Below are 13,663 nucleotides of genomic sequence, written 5' to 3'. Positions count from 1 at the left end.
ACCTGGGGGTTACTTGCAAACAGTTGTTTTAGTAGTACTTGATTACATGGTGCTGATCTGGCATCTTGAACTTTTTATGTCGTTTTTCTGTTTTTCTCTCTTTATCTTTTTCATTCTCCCCTTCCCTTTCTCATCCTCCTCCTCCCTCCCCCTACTTCTAATCACAAAGCCGGGGCTGGGCTAAGATGTATCAGTCTTATTGCTTAGCTTCATGAGCGCTGGGATTACAGGTGTTAGCCATTGTGTCAGACCATCAGTCTTTTCTTGTCATCCATTTCTGGGACCCAGTTAGGAAGTCCTGATAAAGATGGTCCAGATTTCGTAGAGCACAGTGAACCCTCTGGAGACCTTGTAGCCTAGTGCTCTCTGGAGACTTTTTAAGGAGACCTTACAGGCCAGCATCCCCTGGGCCAGGGACTGCTTTTATAAAACACTATTTGTGAGTGCCTGGAGGTCAGAGGACAACTTGCTGGAGTCCACTCTATCCTTCCACCCTGTGATCCAGCTCAGGTTGTCAGATGTGGTGATAGGTGCCTTTACCTACTGGCCACCATCTCACTGGCCCAGGACTGTGTTTGGAAAGCACTGATTTAGGGCCTAGCAGCCCATCCGGAAGGTTCTAGAGCAGCAATTCTCAACATGTGAATTGCAACCGCTATGAGACTCTGTTGAACAACCCATTCACAGGGGTCGAATATCAGATATCCTGCATATCAGATATTCACATTACAATTCAAAACAATAGCAAAATTACAGATGAAGTTGCAGCAAAACTAATTTCATGGCAGGGGTCGCCACAACATGAGGACCTGTACTAAAGGGTCACAGTTTAGGGAGGTTGAGAACCAGTGCTCTAGAGGCAGAGTTATTTGCTGCTTCCTGGATTTCCTTGTTGCCTTCTTCCCTCAGCCCTGTCTAATTAGCCGGACTGCATTCTATGCTCCTCAGCTCTACTCCTGTTTATTTATTTATTTTTTAACTTATTTCTTCCTTGAGATAGGTTCTCTAGCCCAGGCTAGCCTTAACTCATCATGTAACTTCAGATAGGCATAAATTCCCGATTTAGCTGCCTCTGCCTTCTGCGCGCTGAGATTCCAGATGTGTGCCACAGTGCCCAGCTTCCACAGCCCTCGTGGCCACATGGAAAATCTTGCCATCTTTCAGAGTAGAGAGCAAGCATCTCCTCCTCGAGAGGTGTCCTGGTTTCTTCTCTTCCTCAAACTTCCTCTTCCCTGCCTTTTGCTTCTCTGGATCCTACTCCAGTTACAGAGTCTTCTGTTGTTGGAAGTTTACTGTTTCTGGTATTTCTGTCTGTAGACACAGGTTTATTTTGAGTTCCAAGCTAGCCAGAGTTACATAGTGAGACTCTGTCTCAAAAAAGGGAGTGGGGGGCATGGAGAGATGTCTCAGTTGTTAAGAGCACTGTTCTTCCAGAGGTCCCGGCTCACAACAATCTGTAACTCCAGTTTTAGGGCATCCAGCTCTGTTTTCTGACATTCAAGGGCACTGAATGCATGTGGTTCACAGACATACACGTGCAGGCAAAGCACCCATACACATGAAATGAAAAACTGAAAAGAAAACAAGTAAGTGTGAGTTCTAGCTAGTGTCTGTTTACAAAGGTGCCTCAGTGGCTCTTAATTACATTTTGAGGCTGGGAATTCCATCTTCCTTTTCCTGCCTGTGAATGGAACACTCAAAACTCACCTGCTAACTTCCTCCTATCCTCTCTAGCTTGCCTTATAGCTGTCCAGATGTTCAGACTGAGCCAGATGAAATTATTTGGTAAAAGTAGTTGCTATCACTAGTCTGGAGCTCAACCTAATAGTCGGAAAGCTTCTAGGGTGGATGAAAGCTTCTAGGGTGGTGGTATTAGAGCACACATGTATATGCTCAGTTTCGGGCCTGTAGTTGACTGGCTATATCAGAGGCACTTAATGAGGCCCTGTGACTGATGACGCTAAGCTGTCCCCAAGGCAGGTAGCAATTGTCATCTTGTAAGTTCTACCAGGTCAGTCTAATATTAAGCCCTACTGGGTCAGTATCTAAGACTGTCATTACTGCTTCGTATTTCCCCGACACACAGATAGGTTCCCTCACCCAGGAGTGACTTGCCTCCTGTCACTTATTTTTAACTTAAAATTACTTACTTAATTTATTTAACTTTTGGTTTTTCTCAAGACAAGGTTTCTGTCTGTGTATCCCTGGCTATCATGGAACTCGCTCTGTAGACCAGGCTGGCCTCAAACTCAGATCTACCAGCCTCTGGCTCCCAAGTGCTGGGATTAAAGGTCTGTGCCACTACTTCCCAGCTGTATTTTATTTTTTTTATGGATATGTGTGTGCCTGAGTGTATGTGTTTTATCTGCTTTAAGCCCATGGAGGAGTCTGCAAGGTCAGAAGGGGTGTGTTAGATCCATGTGTGGTCTTCTACAAGAGCAGTAAGTGTTCTTATCTGCTGAACTGTTTTTCTAGCCCCAGTTCTGCCATGTTAGAGAAATAGAGAAGACAGACCACTTTTAGGAAACTGTCCCTTGGCAACAACTTCTGGAGAGTTGTCTTTTGGTCTACAAACCGTTGGAATACCCCAGCACAATACACTTTTCTCATAATTCTAACACTTGGGAGGCAGACTGCAAGTTAAAGGCCAGCCTGGCAATAGAACAAAACAACAACAAAAATACCTTCTCTATGAGTTTGAGGCCAGCCTGGTCTACATAGCTCATTCTAGACCACCTAGTCTACATAGTGATCACTGTCTCAAAAAACAAAAAAACAAAAAGACAAAAATTTTAAATTGTGGTTGGAGAGATGGCTTAGGAGTCAAGAGACTGATTGCTTTTCCACAGGACCTGCATCCACATGGCAGCAGACAACTCCAGCTCCTATCAGAGTCTCCGCTGGTTTCCAAGTATGTGGTTGAGGGGGACCTTGAACTTTTTTTTTAATCTATCTCCAGGGTACTAGATTACAGACTCGTGCTACCATACCCAGCTTTTTTTTTTGTTTTGTTTTGAGACAGGATCTTGCTTTAAGACACCATATTCACATCTTATTTCTGTTTGTATGTATGTGCACAGAGCATACGGCATGCATATAGAAGTCAGGGGACACCCTGTAGGAGTTGGCTCTCCTTCCGTTATGTGGGTTTCAGGGATTGAATTCAGGGCGTCAGGCTTCTTGGTGGCAGGCACCTTACCCACTGAGCGTCTCTGCAGACCAAGTCTTGCTTTGCATCCCATATTGATCTTGAGCTCGCAGTGGTCCTCCTGCTCAAAACTTCAGTGCTGGGATACAGATATATGCTACAGTACTAGCTTTTTTTGGGGTGGGGTGGTGGGGAGGCTGACAGTATTTGACTATATAGCTCCAGGCTGGCCTACAATTTTCAATCTTCTGTCTCATGAGTGCTAGGAGTACAGAGTGTGCCACCATAGTTCAGCTTCTTTGAGTATTTTAGCCCCCAAAAGATTTAACACAGGGAGTTAGACATTTATAACTCAAGGAGGCTATCCTTAGAGTCCTGGTTTGTGGGGCTATCACTTGGCAGCTAGTGATTGCCACCCACACAGCTACTCTTTAACACTGACATAGCAGCTAGTGGCTAGACATTTGCTACTGAAGAGCCGCAGCAGTCACATCCTGGAACTCCTCAGTGCTCTGAGGTCAAAGGCCAAGCTGTGTGGTTGGTCTGGTCACTAAACTATGGGTCTCTTGTCATCTCGATTGCTTATTGGAAGGGAACGAGGGAATGCTGTTTGGTTTTCCAATTCTCAATTCTCAATCTAGAAAGGGTGAAATGGAGACAGGAAGAGTCCATGGGCCGAGCTGGCTACACTTCTGCATCCTCCATATATTTTGTACATATGCATCTTTTTTTTTTTTAATTTTTATTTATTATGTATACAGTCTTCTGCCTGCATGCCAGCAGAGGGCACCAGATCTCATTCAAGGTAGTTGTGAGACACCATGTGGTTGCTGGGAATTGAACTCGGGACCTCTGGAAGAACAGTGCTCTTAACCGCTGAGCTATCTCTCCAGCCCACATATTCACCTTTCTTTTAAGGTAATAGCTGGGTGGGATAGCACATGCCTTGGATTCCAGCACTCAACGAGGCATGGGCAGACAGATTTCTGTGACTTCAGGTCCAGCCAGGGCTACATTGTAACACCCTGTCTCAAAAAACAAAGAACAAAAACAAAAACAAAAAACAAAAAACCCAAACGAACAAAAGAACTTCAAACATTCAAGTAATAGGTCCTGTGGGATGGGTCAGCAGGTCAAGGCACTTGCCATCAAGCTTAACAGCCTGAGTTCTGTTCCTGGAATCCACACACTGAAGGAGAGAATTGACTCCCAAAACTTGTCCTCTGACCGCCTGCTGTGTGCTGTGGCATACATGTACACACAATTAATAAATGTAATAAAAAGGAAACACTCCATACACAGCTGATCCTCCTTAGTGCTGTGTATTGTGTCTCAGTGCATCCCGGGGGCTTTCTTCATCAGGACAGGCAGAATCATCTTGTTCTTTTCCCTATCTGCACAGCACTTCATCATATTTTTAAAAATATTCAGGAACAGCTGGCCATGCTGGCAATCACAGTAGTGGCTGGACTTGGAAGGTAGAGAGAAGCAGGAGGATCAGGAGTTTGAGATAATTTTTACCTACATAGTGTTTGAAACTAACATGGGCCACACGAGACCCTGTCTTAGAAAACCAACCAACCAAAGCAAACAAACACACAAATTAAACAAAAACCTAACCTCATGAGGCTGTGTTATAGTCTATGGGCACATGCTAATAGAACTGGGAAGTTCACTTTTGCTTCTTGCCTCCTCTGTGCTGAGGCCTTGTGTATATGTCATCTCTTTTAACTGGTACAACAACCAGCTTCACATGAGTGAACTCAGGCTCTTAAAGGTTACTAGTTGATCAACTAAGAAAGCACCCTATTGCTGGGCAGCCTTTAATCCCAGCACAGAGGCAGGCGGAGCTCTGTGAGTTTGAGCAAGTTCAGGAAGTACAGAGAAAGCCTCTCCTCTTGAGATTTTTGGTTTTTTGAGACAGGGTTTCTCTGTGTAGCTTTGGAACCTATCCTGGCACTCGCTCTGGAGACCAAGCTGGCATTGAACTCACAGCGATCCACTGCCTCTGCCTCCCGAGTGCTGGGATTAAAGGCATGCGCCACCATCACCTGGCCTCCTCTTGAGATTTTTTTAGTCTGAGTCTGTGCCTGAGCCAGCATGTACGTGGAGGTCAGAGGACAACTTGTCGGGTTTCTTCTCTCCCTCCAGTGTGGGTTCTGGGGATAGAGCTTGTCAGCCCAGGTGCCAAGTGCTTTCACCATCTTGTTTGCTCTGGATAAGACCTTTGTTATTTATTATCTATTTATTTTTGAGATGGGTCTCTAGTCTGGGTTTCATGAGACTTCTTGGGATTCATGGCACTTCTTCCTGCTTTAGCCTGTGAGGGGCTGTAGTTACAGGTGTGCATTAGCTTTGCCCCATGAGACTTGAATCCAAGTCTATTATCTTCTGTAATTATTTGACCTAGTTACACAGCATCTCAAAGTGTTAGGAGTTTTTTGTTTGTTTGTTTTTCTCTTTTTGAGACAGGGTCTTCATGAAGCCCAAGTTGGCCTGGCTCAGATTTGCAGCAATCCCTTTGCTTTAGCTCCCAAGTGCTGGCATTATAGGCTAGTACCCCATGCCTGGATTCAAAATGGTAGGACTTTGGTGCTGGAGAGATGGCTCAGCAGTTAAGAGCACTTGCTGCTTTTCCAGAGGACCTGTGCTTGATTCCTTAGCGCCTAGGTGGTGGCTCAGAACCATTGTAACTCCACTTCCAGGGAGCCCCACTCTCCCTTGACCTCCATGGGCTGCAACAGGCACCCAGTTGATACACAAAGGGGCACACAGACAAAACATGCATACAAATAAATAAATAAACAAACAAACCTTTAAAAGGAAATTGCAAAAATTTAAAGAACCACAAAATGATAGGCCTTAAATGCTTTGTTTTGTGCTCTGTGAAAAGAGGCTTGGATATTTTGGGTAAGCATTAAGGAAATTTCCCTTTTTTTGACTCAGGTATCCGGCTCACATTGAAGACATTGACTACGAAGAAGGGAAAGTTCTCATCCATTTCAAGCGTTGGAATCATCGTTACGATGAGTGGTTTTGCTGGGACAGTCCTTATCTCCGCCCTTTAGAGAAAATACAGCTGAGGAAAGAAGGCTTACATGAAGAGGATGGATCTTCTGTGAGTAGCAAATCCCTGGAGTTCTGTTATGAATGAGGCTGATCAGCAGCAGGCAGTTTATTTGTGTCTAGCCTTTGATCTTTAGTGGGCAAGTAGTGCCTACTGGTGAGCAATCCTTGCCTTGGCCTGTGATGGTAGCCATGTGCTGTCCATAAGAGTCTAGTTTTCACAGATTTGATGCAATTGATATAATAGAAGCTAACTTGTCTTAAACAACCCACACAGCACCTCTTCCATTCCAGGAATGGTGATATATACCTCTAATCCCAGGCCTGAGGATATGAAGGCAGGGAAGGGAGGATCAAGAGGTCAAAGATTCTGTCCAAATAACCAAACCAAACCAAACCAAACCAGTGATACTGTTATTTCAGCACTTGAGAGGCAGAGGCCAGACACTTGTATGTAGGGAGCCGTCCCTGCATTCTCCATTACAAGATGGCGCCTGCATCCGGCAGGCACCGAATGTAAACAAGATTATTGCGCAGGCGCTGGGTAATTTTCCATTCCTTGATCTCTGCCTATTCCGTGGGACAGCAAGCCTCAATCTCTAGACAGTTTTTAATTAGGTCTCTCTGTTTTGAAGAGCCCATTATGCTGGAGGCTACCTGGGGTAAGCTTGGTCGAGAACTGGAACACCAGCCACGGTGGGCACAATATAAGACCAATGTAATAAAGACTAGAATTAAGGCTTTTACTGATCCATCCCATAGTGGTGACAAATTAAAAACAAAGTCAAAAAAGAAGGTGTCAGAATAAAGCATACCTCTCCGAACTTACCACCCTGCAGTTCTGAATCCGCCCCGTCCGAGGGGTCTCCGCAGTGCCGGCGATGTTAACAAGTTCCCGGGTTTCGGCACCAGATGTCCCGCGTGATAGTCTCGCCGGCAAGAACCACACAGGACATTCGGATCCTTCTGCAGTAAAGCTTTAATGCGTCTTGAGAGGAGAGCATAAGCTTACCAGAGCGGAGACCCCGAGCCAAGAATCCCGTCCCCTAATAAAGGCTGGCAACCGCCGCCTCGGACGTGTCACCCCATGATTGGCTGCAGCTCATCGGGCCATATGACGCCACGGAATAGGCAGAGATCAAGGAATGGAAAATTACCCAGCGCCTGCGCAATAATCTTGTTTACATTCGGTGCCTGCCGGATGCAGGCGCCATCTTGTAATGGAGAATGCAGGGACGGCTCCCTACACTTGTACAGCTCAAGGCCAGTCTGGTTTACACCAGAGGTTCCAGACGACCAACCAGAACTATATAATGAGACCTATCTTAAAACTGACAGCACACCTTTAATCCCAGCACTGGGGAGGCAGAGGCAGGTGGATCTCTGTGAGTTCAAGGCTAGCCTGGTCTACAGAGGGAGTTCCAGGACAGCCAGGGCTGTTAAAAGGAGAAGGCCCATCTCAAAACAAACAAACAAAACCCCCTAAAAAAAACCAACAATAAATAAAAATATCCCTCCACCAGACTGTAGAATAATGAATAGATGATTGAAATCTGGTCCCACTGTGTCTAGAATATTGTATACTAGATAAGGTAGCCTTGAAGATCATTTGCTATGCTAACTCCAATTATTAAAGTCACTTTATATGTGGATCCTGAGCTTGTTATATGGTCTTTTAAAAGCCCTAGATAACTTGGCCTTGGACTGTTTTTGCTTTTCTAAATTTTATCATTGTGCCTGGAGCTTTAATTTCCTTCAAAATGATACACAAACCTTTACTTTTGTTTAAAATAGACATTGAGACGTTTGTGGTAGCCCTTGCTTTGAGATCTGACTCAGCCTGGATTCTGGATTCCATTTTAACTTTACTGAAGACCTTGAACTCTGGCTGGCCCTTTTGTTTTGCTTTTTTCCTTCCAATTTAGGGTTGTTTAATGTTGTTCCATTAGATCATTGTGAATGTGCACTGTGTGATAGAAAACAGCATGAAATATGAAAGGTGCAGGGGTGCCCCCCTTGGTCAGAGACCTGGCAGTAGTGTGGGCGGCACGAAATGCCATGAATGCTGCTTCTCTGGAGGTGAGGCAGCCTCATTTCTTCTAGCTCCTTAACTAGGTATGTTCTCTGCTAGCCCTGGATTCTTAGATTCCCTTTTATTAGGCATACTAGATAGGGGAAGATTGTCTCGGTGCTGTCCTGTGCTTGCCTAGAACTCTCTGGTTTAGGGACTCTTATGTCTCAGCCTTAGCTACTTTGTTTGTTTGTTTATTTAGTTTGTTGTTTGAGACAGGGTCTCACTATGTAGTCCTAACGATCCTGGAACTCATTATGTAGACCAGGCTGGCCTTGAACTCACAGAGATCTGTCTACTTCTGCTACCCACGAGCTGTTTAAGGCATGTTTAAGAATACCCAGTTATTTTGTTGTTGTTGTTGTTATTTATTTAACTTTACATACATGGGGGTTTGCATGCATGTTTTTTTTTGTTACTTTTGTAGGTCAGAACCGGGCATCAGATTTCTTGGAACTATAATTATAAAGATAGTTGTGAGCTAACACAGGACCCAAACTCAGGTCCTCTCTGCAAGAAAAAAAAGTACTTTTTAAACAAAATTTTTTTTGGAGGCGGGTTTCTCTGTGTAGCTCTGGCTGTCCTGGCACTCACAGCGATCTACCTACTTCTGCCTCTGAAGTGCTCGGATTAAAGGTGTGTGCTACTACCTGCTGGCTGAAGCAAATGCTCTTAACCCCTGAACTGTCTCTTCAGCCTTCTTACTTTTGGCTCTCTGGGATGACTATCAGAATCATCTTGTATCTCAATAGTCCATTCCAATCCACTCTTGTTGGTATGGTGTGGTGTGGTTGTTCACATAAGCACTCATAAAATACATTCTAATAGCCAGGTGGTGGTGGCACATGCCTTTAGTCCCAGCACTCGGGAGGCAGAGGGAGGCAGATCTCTGTGAGTTCGAGACCAGCTTGGTCTACAAGAGCTAGTTCCAGGACAGCCTCCAAAGCCACAGAGAAACACTAAAACAAAACAAAACAAAATATATATCAGAACATATGTTCTGATATGAGTGTTTGCCTGCATGTATATGTTTGTACTATGTGTGTGTTTGTGCCTGAACAGGCCAAAAGAGAGTGTTGGATCCCCTGGAAATAGGGTTAAGACAGCTTTGAGCTTCCACATGGGTGCTCAGACCCAAATCCCAGTCCTCTGCAAGAGCAGCAAGTACTCATAACTGCTGAGCCATCTATCCAGCCCCAACCAAGTGTTACTGCTTTTTAATTAAGATGATATTTGTTTGTGTAAATGCGCAGAAAATCTTTCAGGAGTTGGTTCTTTGTGCGTGTGGGTCCTTGGGATTGGATTTAGGTTGTTGGGCTGGGGGTAAGTGCCTTGACCTGCTGAGTCATCTTAACTAACCCATCTTTTTTTCTTAAATTTGTTACTTTATGAAATTTACTCATTTATTTATTTAGTATGTGTGCACTTATGCCACAACATAGGTTTTGGATGTCAGAGGACAACTTGCAGGAGTTGTCCCTTGTTCTAGAATGAGTGTCCCATGGATAGAACTCAGGTTGTCAGGCCTGGCAGCCCTTTGTTCATTTTTGAGAAAGAATCTTTCTGTGTGGCCATGGCTGGCCTCGCACTCCTGATTCTTCTAGTGCTAGGATTCCTCGTTCTCAGCACTATACCAGCCTTCCCTGACCACTCACACTCATCCCAGCTGCTTTTATGAATTGTGCTATCATGTGCACCCTATGGAATTCAGTTGGTAACTGGACATTTACTTTTTTTTTTTATAGGAATTTCAAATAAACGAGCAAGTGCTTGCTTGCTGGTCTGACTGTCGATTTTATCCAGCTAAAGTCACTGCTGTGAACAAGGATGGTAAGGTGTTGCAGTTGCAGTTTTTTTTTTTTTTTTTTTTTTCACTTCACCTGTAGGGGAATTTCACAGTATGAGTATTTGATAGTGTATCAGTATTTATTGCCTAGAAATATTTTTTTTCAAATTAATGTGCCTGGCAGTAGGAGGAGATTATAAACAGAAAGAAAGCTGGATATAAAGGATGGATTTGCCCTAGGTTCAATCCCCAGCATCAGAAATAAAAGAGAGGGAGGGAATTAATTCTTTGCTACTAAATTTCAGTCATTTTCTCAACCAATCACAGTGGACTCTGGCAAGAAGTCTGTGGGTTCTTTCTGTCTAGAACTTTGTGATATTTTGGTGAAATAAATACCATTGTTTATTGTATTTATTAGTGAACAGCTTACAAATTAAATGGACATCAACAAACATTTTAAACTGTGCTGTGTGGCTGAAAGGGTGTAAATTGAGGTGGTGGTATGCAGAACTCTGACTGTGGTTGCCTTGCTAGAGTTTTTAACATGTGGGAAGACAGGGCGGGGATTTTGATCCAAAAAGATGCATTTTTTGAGTGTAAGGAAGTGGTATGGGGAGTAGTTGGCATGATCAAGGTTAGTGTTAGGTCTTTGGGTCCATGTGATTTCTTTTCCTTAGCATGTTCCAGCAGGATGTCTGTGCTGTGGCCCTGATCTCTGGAGTAAATGTTTCTGGCAATCAGGTCAAGAGGTTGAGGATATAGCCTACTGATAGAGCACTGGCCTAGCATGCATGGGGTCCTGGACCAATCCAAAGCACTGCAAGAAAAAGGAAGACTAAAATCAAAACAACAGAAAACCAGCAACAACCCACATTGGTCTTTTGTTGTTGTTGTTGTTGTTGTTTTTGAGACAGAGTCTTACTATGAAGCCTTGGCTGGCCTGGAACTCATTTTGTAGACCAGCCTGGCCTAGAATCCATAGAGATCCCTATTTGCTTCTGCCTGCTTTGCTGGGATTAAAGTCAAGCACATCATACCTGGCCCATATTGGTTTTTTATCCCATGAAGTTATTTAGCTGTTTATTAGTACTCTGCCAAGTGTTTGGATGATTAAATTTTGTCTGAGAGTGGTTGACATTGTGTAAAGAAACCTCTAAAGTGAGGTTCCATCTTTTTAGCTAGTTAAGCAATTACTGATTTTCCAGTTCACATAAAGTCCATTTGGTGGAATGTAAAAAATAAATTATTTTAAAAAGTCCATTTGTATAATTCCATCTTTCCCTAAATTATTATATATATATGTATATAAATATATGTGTATATATATGTATATATATTATATATACATATATTTATATACATATATATGACATATATATCACATATATATGCCCATGTTCAAAATAACATCTCTGATTAGTGGTTTTCACATATATCTTATCAACAGACAGCTTGTTTGGGGGAAAGCTCATATATTAAACCACTGTAAGTCCTCCTGAAAACAGACATGATTAGGTCAAGATGCATTCTGCCTCTACAGATCTACAGATTTTTGTTTTCAAGATTGCCTTTCTTGGTTTACTGACTTTTGTAGCCATGTGTTCTTCATACTCATAAATGGTCTGAGAAGCTATAGGGTGATGAGTGCTGGTCAAGTCATGTTCTCCCCTCCAGTAAGAAGCACTGGAGGTGCTCCATTGGGGAACTTCAGCCCTGCAGCTGGGAGGAAAATTTGGGGCTGTTCCATGAGTCACTTCTTAGATAGTGGCTGAAGTTAGCAGGGAGCATCTTTCATTCCCAAGATGGCCGAGTCCATGGGGGATAGGATTGGAATAGAGTGATTGGGGTCAGATGCAGCAGGGGAAAGGAAGGAAGGGCAGACCGAGGAAGAGGATTTTAGGAGCTTTGTGGTAGTGGTGGGGGAGTGATCTCTTAGAAGAGTAGGGGGTGGCTTCATAGAGGTCACAGAAGTCTTAGGAACTGACGGTTTACGTCTAGTATTTGCAGAGTCCTGAGCTTGGCATATGACAACAACCAGAAGCCCTAGTAAGGCATAACGAAGCCAGTGTACGATGGGCTGGAGGACATAGTGCGGGAGCAGGTTGGTGCAGACAATCCTAATAAGGGGAGAAGGGGGTGTGGGTGTGGGGTGACTGTGAACATTTTTTGAAGTAATTAAGGAATGAACATCATTGGCTACGTTATTGGCTATAGCTAATTAGCAGTTTTAAATGGCTTTTAAGCTGGGGCAACTACAGTTGGGCATGGTGGCACATGCCTGTAATTCAACATTTGGGAGGCTGGACTAGAAGATCCCAAGTTTGCAATCAGTTTTGGGTTACATCCTGAGTTAGAGGCCAGCCTGGGCTACACAGTGAGACCCAGTCTCAGAAAAACACAGCACAACTAGTCAAATCAAACTAATAACAAAATACCTGGGGTAGCTAGAGCATTGCAAACGTAAAAAATCCTTTCCATTGTTTCCTTATGAGCTCCTATTATAGGAAGGAGAGTCTTGAGGCCACGGGCTCCTGCCTGAAGTGGTCATTGGCCACCTGGTGGATTTATTTATTTACTTTATTTTTGTTTTTTCGAGACAGGTTTCTCTGTGGCTTTGGAGGCTGTCCTGGAACTAGCTCTTGTAGACCAGGCTGGGCTGGAACTCACAGAGATCCGCCTGCCTCTGCCTCCCGAGTGCTGAGACTAAAGGCGTGCACCACCACTGCCTGGCTGGCCACCTGGTGGATTGGTTCTGTAGCTCTGAAGTAATTCCACCTGCTCATTTACATAATCGAAGGACAAGGAGACTTAGTGGGGATTTCTGTCCAGGCCTGTTTATATTATGCTGCCAGCCTTACTGGTTCTTGAGATTCATTGGAAGTGGGAGGCTAGCAAGGCATGCTGGGAAAGCTGGCCTTTGTGGGAGCTCAGATCTGTGTCTAGTCTGAAGTGAAGACTTTTTCCTGTGAACTCTGTCCCCCAATCCACTGATTCTTAGGTGGTGTCTCCGGGGGTTAGTTTTTGTTCTTGGGTCTGACAGACTTAAGTAGGTGAGCTTCCCTTCATGCTGCTTTAGTCTAGAACTTCTGGGCTTGTTTGTCTTGTTTTGTTTTGAGAGCAGGAACCTGTTTACTTCTCCAGCCTCAGCCTCCCAAATGCTGGGATTATGGGCATGCATCATCCTGCCCCCACGCCCTCTCTCCTCCTCTCCCTTTGTCCATCTTTCTCTTTGGTTTGGGGGCTGGGGCTTAAACCTAAGGCTTCCTGCACAGGAGGATAGTGCTCTGCCACTGAGCCCTTGACTTTCTTTTTCTTCCTACTTTGGATTTCTCTACCTGCCTAAGTTGGTTTTCTTAGTAGTCACAGGGGCCCTGTGAGGAGTGCTCTGCTGCCAGGTACCCTTTTATTTCCTCCAAGTGACTCCATGCTGCTAGGAGGAAGCAAGCACAGTGAACGACAGCTTGTGTGTTCATCTTTGGTGTAACTCTTTGTTGTTTTTGTTTTGCTTTTTGAGACAGGTTTTCTGTGGAGCCCTGGCTGTGCTAAACTAGCTCTGTAGAGCAGACTGGCTTCAAACTCTGCCTCTGCGTCC

General features: G+C 44.2%; 1 protein-coding gene across 8 annotated transcripts in view; it reads left to right on the top strand.

The window, feature by feature from the left end:
• Phf20 (PHD finger protein 20) overlaps positions 1–13,663 on the top strand; it is a 102,141-nt gene that overhangs the window by 37,001 nt on the left and 51,477 nt on the right. For 4 of the 8 annotated variants that reach the window (XM_027421324.2, XM_027421322.2, XM_027421320.2 and 1 more), the window contains 2 exons: positions 6,095–6,266; positions 10,031–10,115. In XM_027421324.2, coding sequence (XP_027277125.1) covers positions 6,095–6,266; positions 10,031–10,115 — 257 coding nt within the window. Of the gene's footprint in view, positions 1–6,094; positions 6,267–10,030; positions 10,116–12,069; positions 12,173–13,663 lie in introns of those variants that run through there. The other 4 variants (XM_035446497.1, XM_035446495.1, XM_035446496.1 and 1 more) reach the window with 4 other exon arrangements.

This window comes from Cricetulus griseus, chromosome 6 (assembly GCF_003668045.3).
Source record: "Cricetulus griseus strain 17A/GY chromosome 6, alternate assembly CriGri-PICRH-1.0, whole genome shotgun sequence".
Taxonomy (NCBI): domain Eukaryota; kingdom Metazoa; phylum Chordata; class Mammalia; order Rodentia; family Cricetidae; genus Cricetulus; species Cricetulus griseus.
The sequence above is the reverse complement of the archived record's forward strand: the minus strand, read 5'-3'. Positions and strand labels throughout refer to the sequence as shown.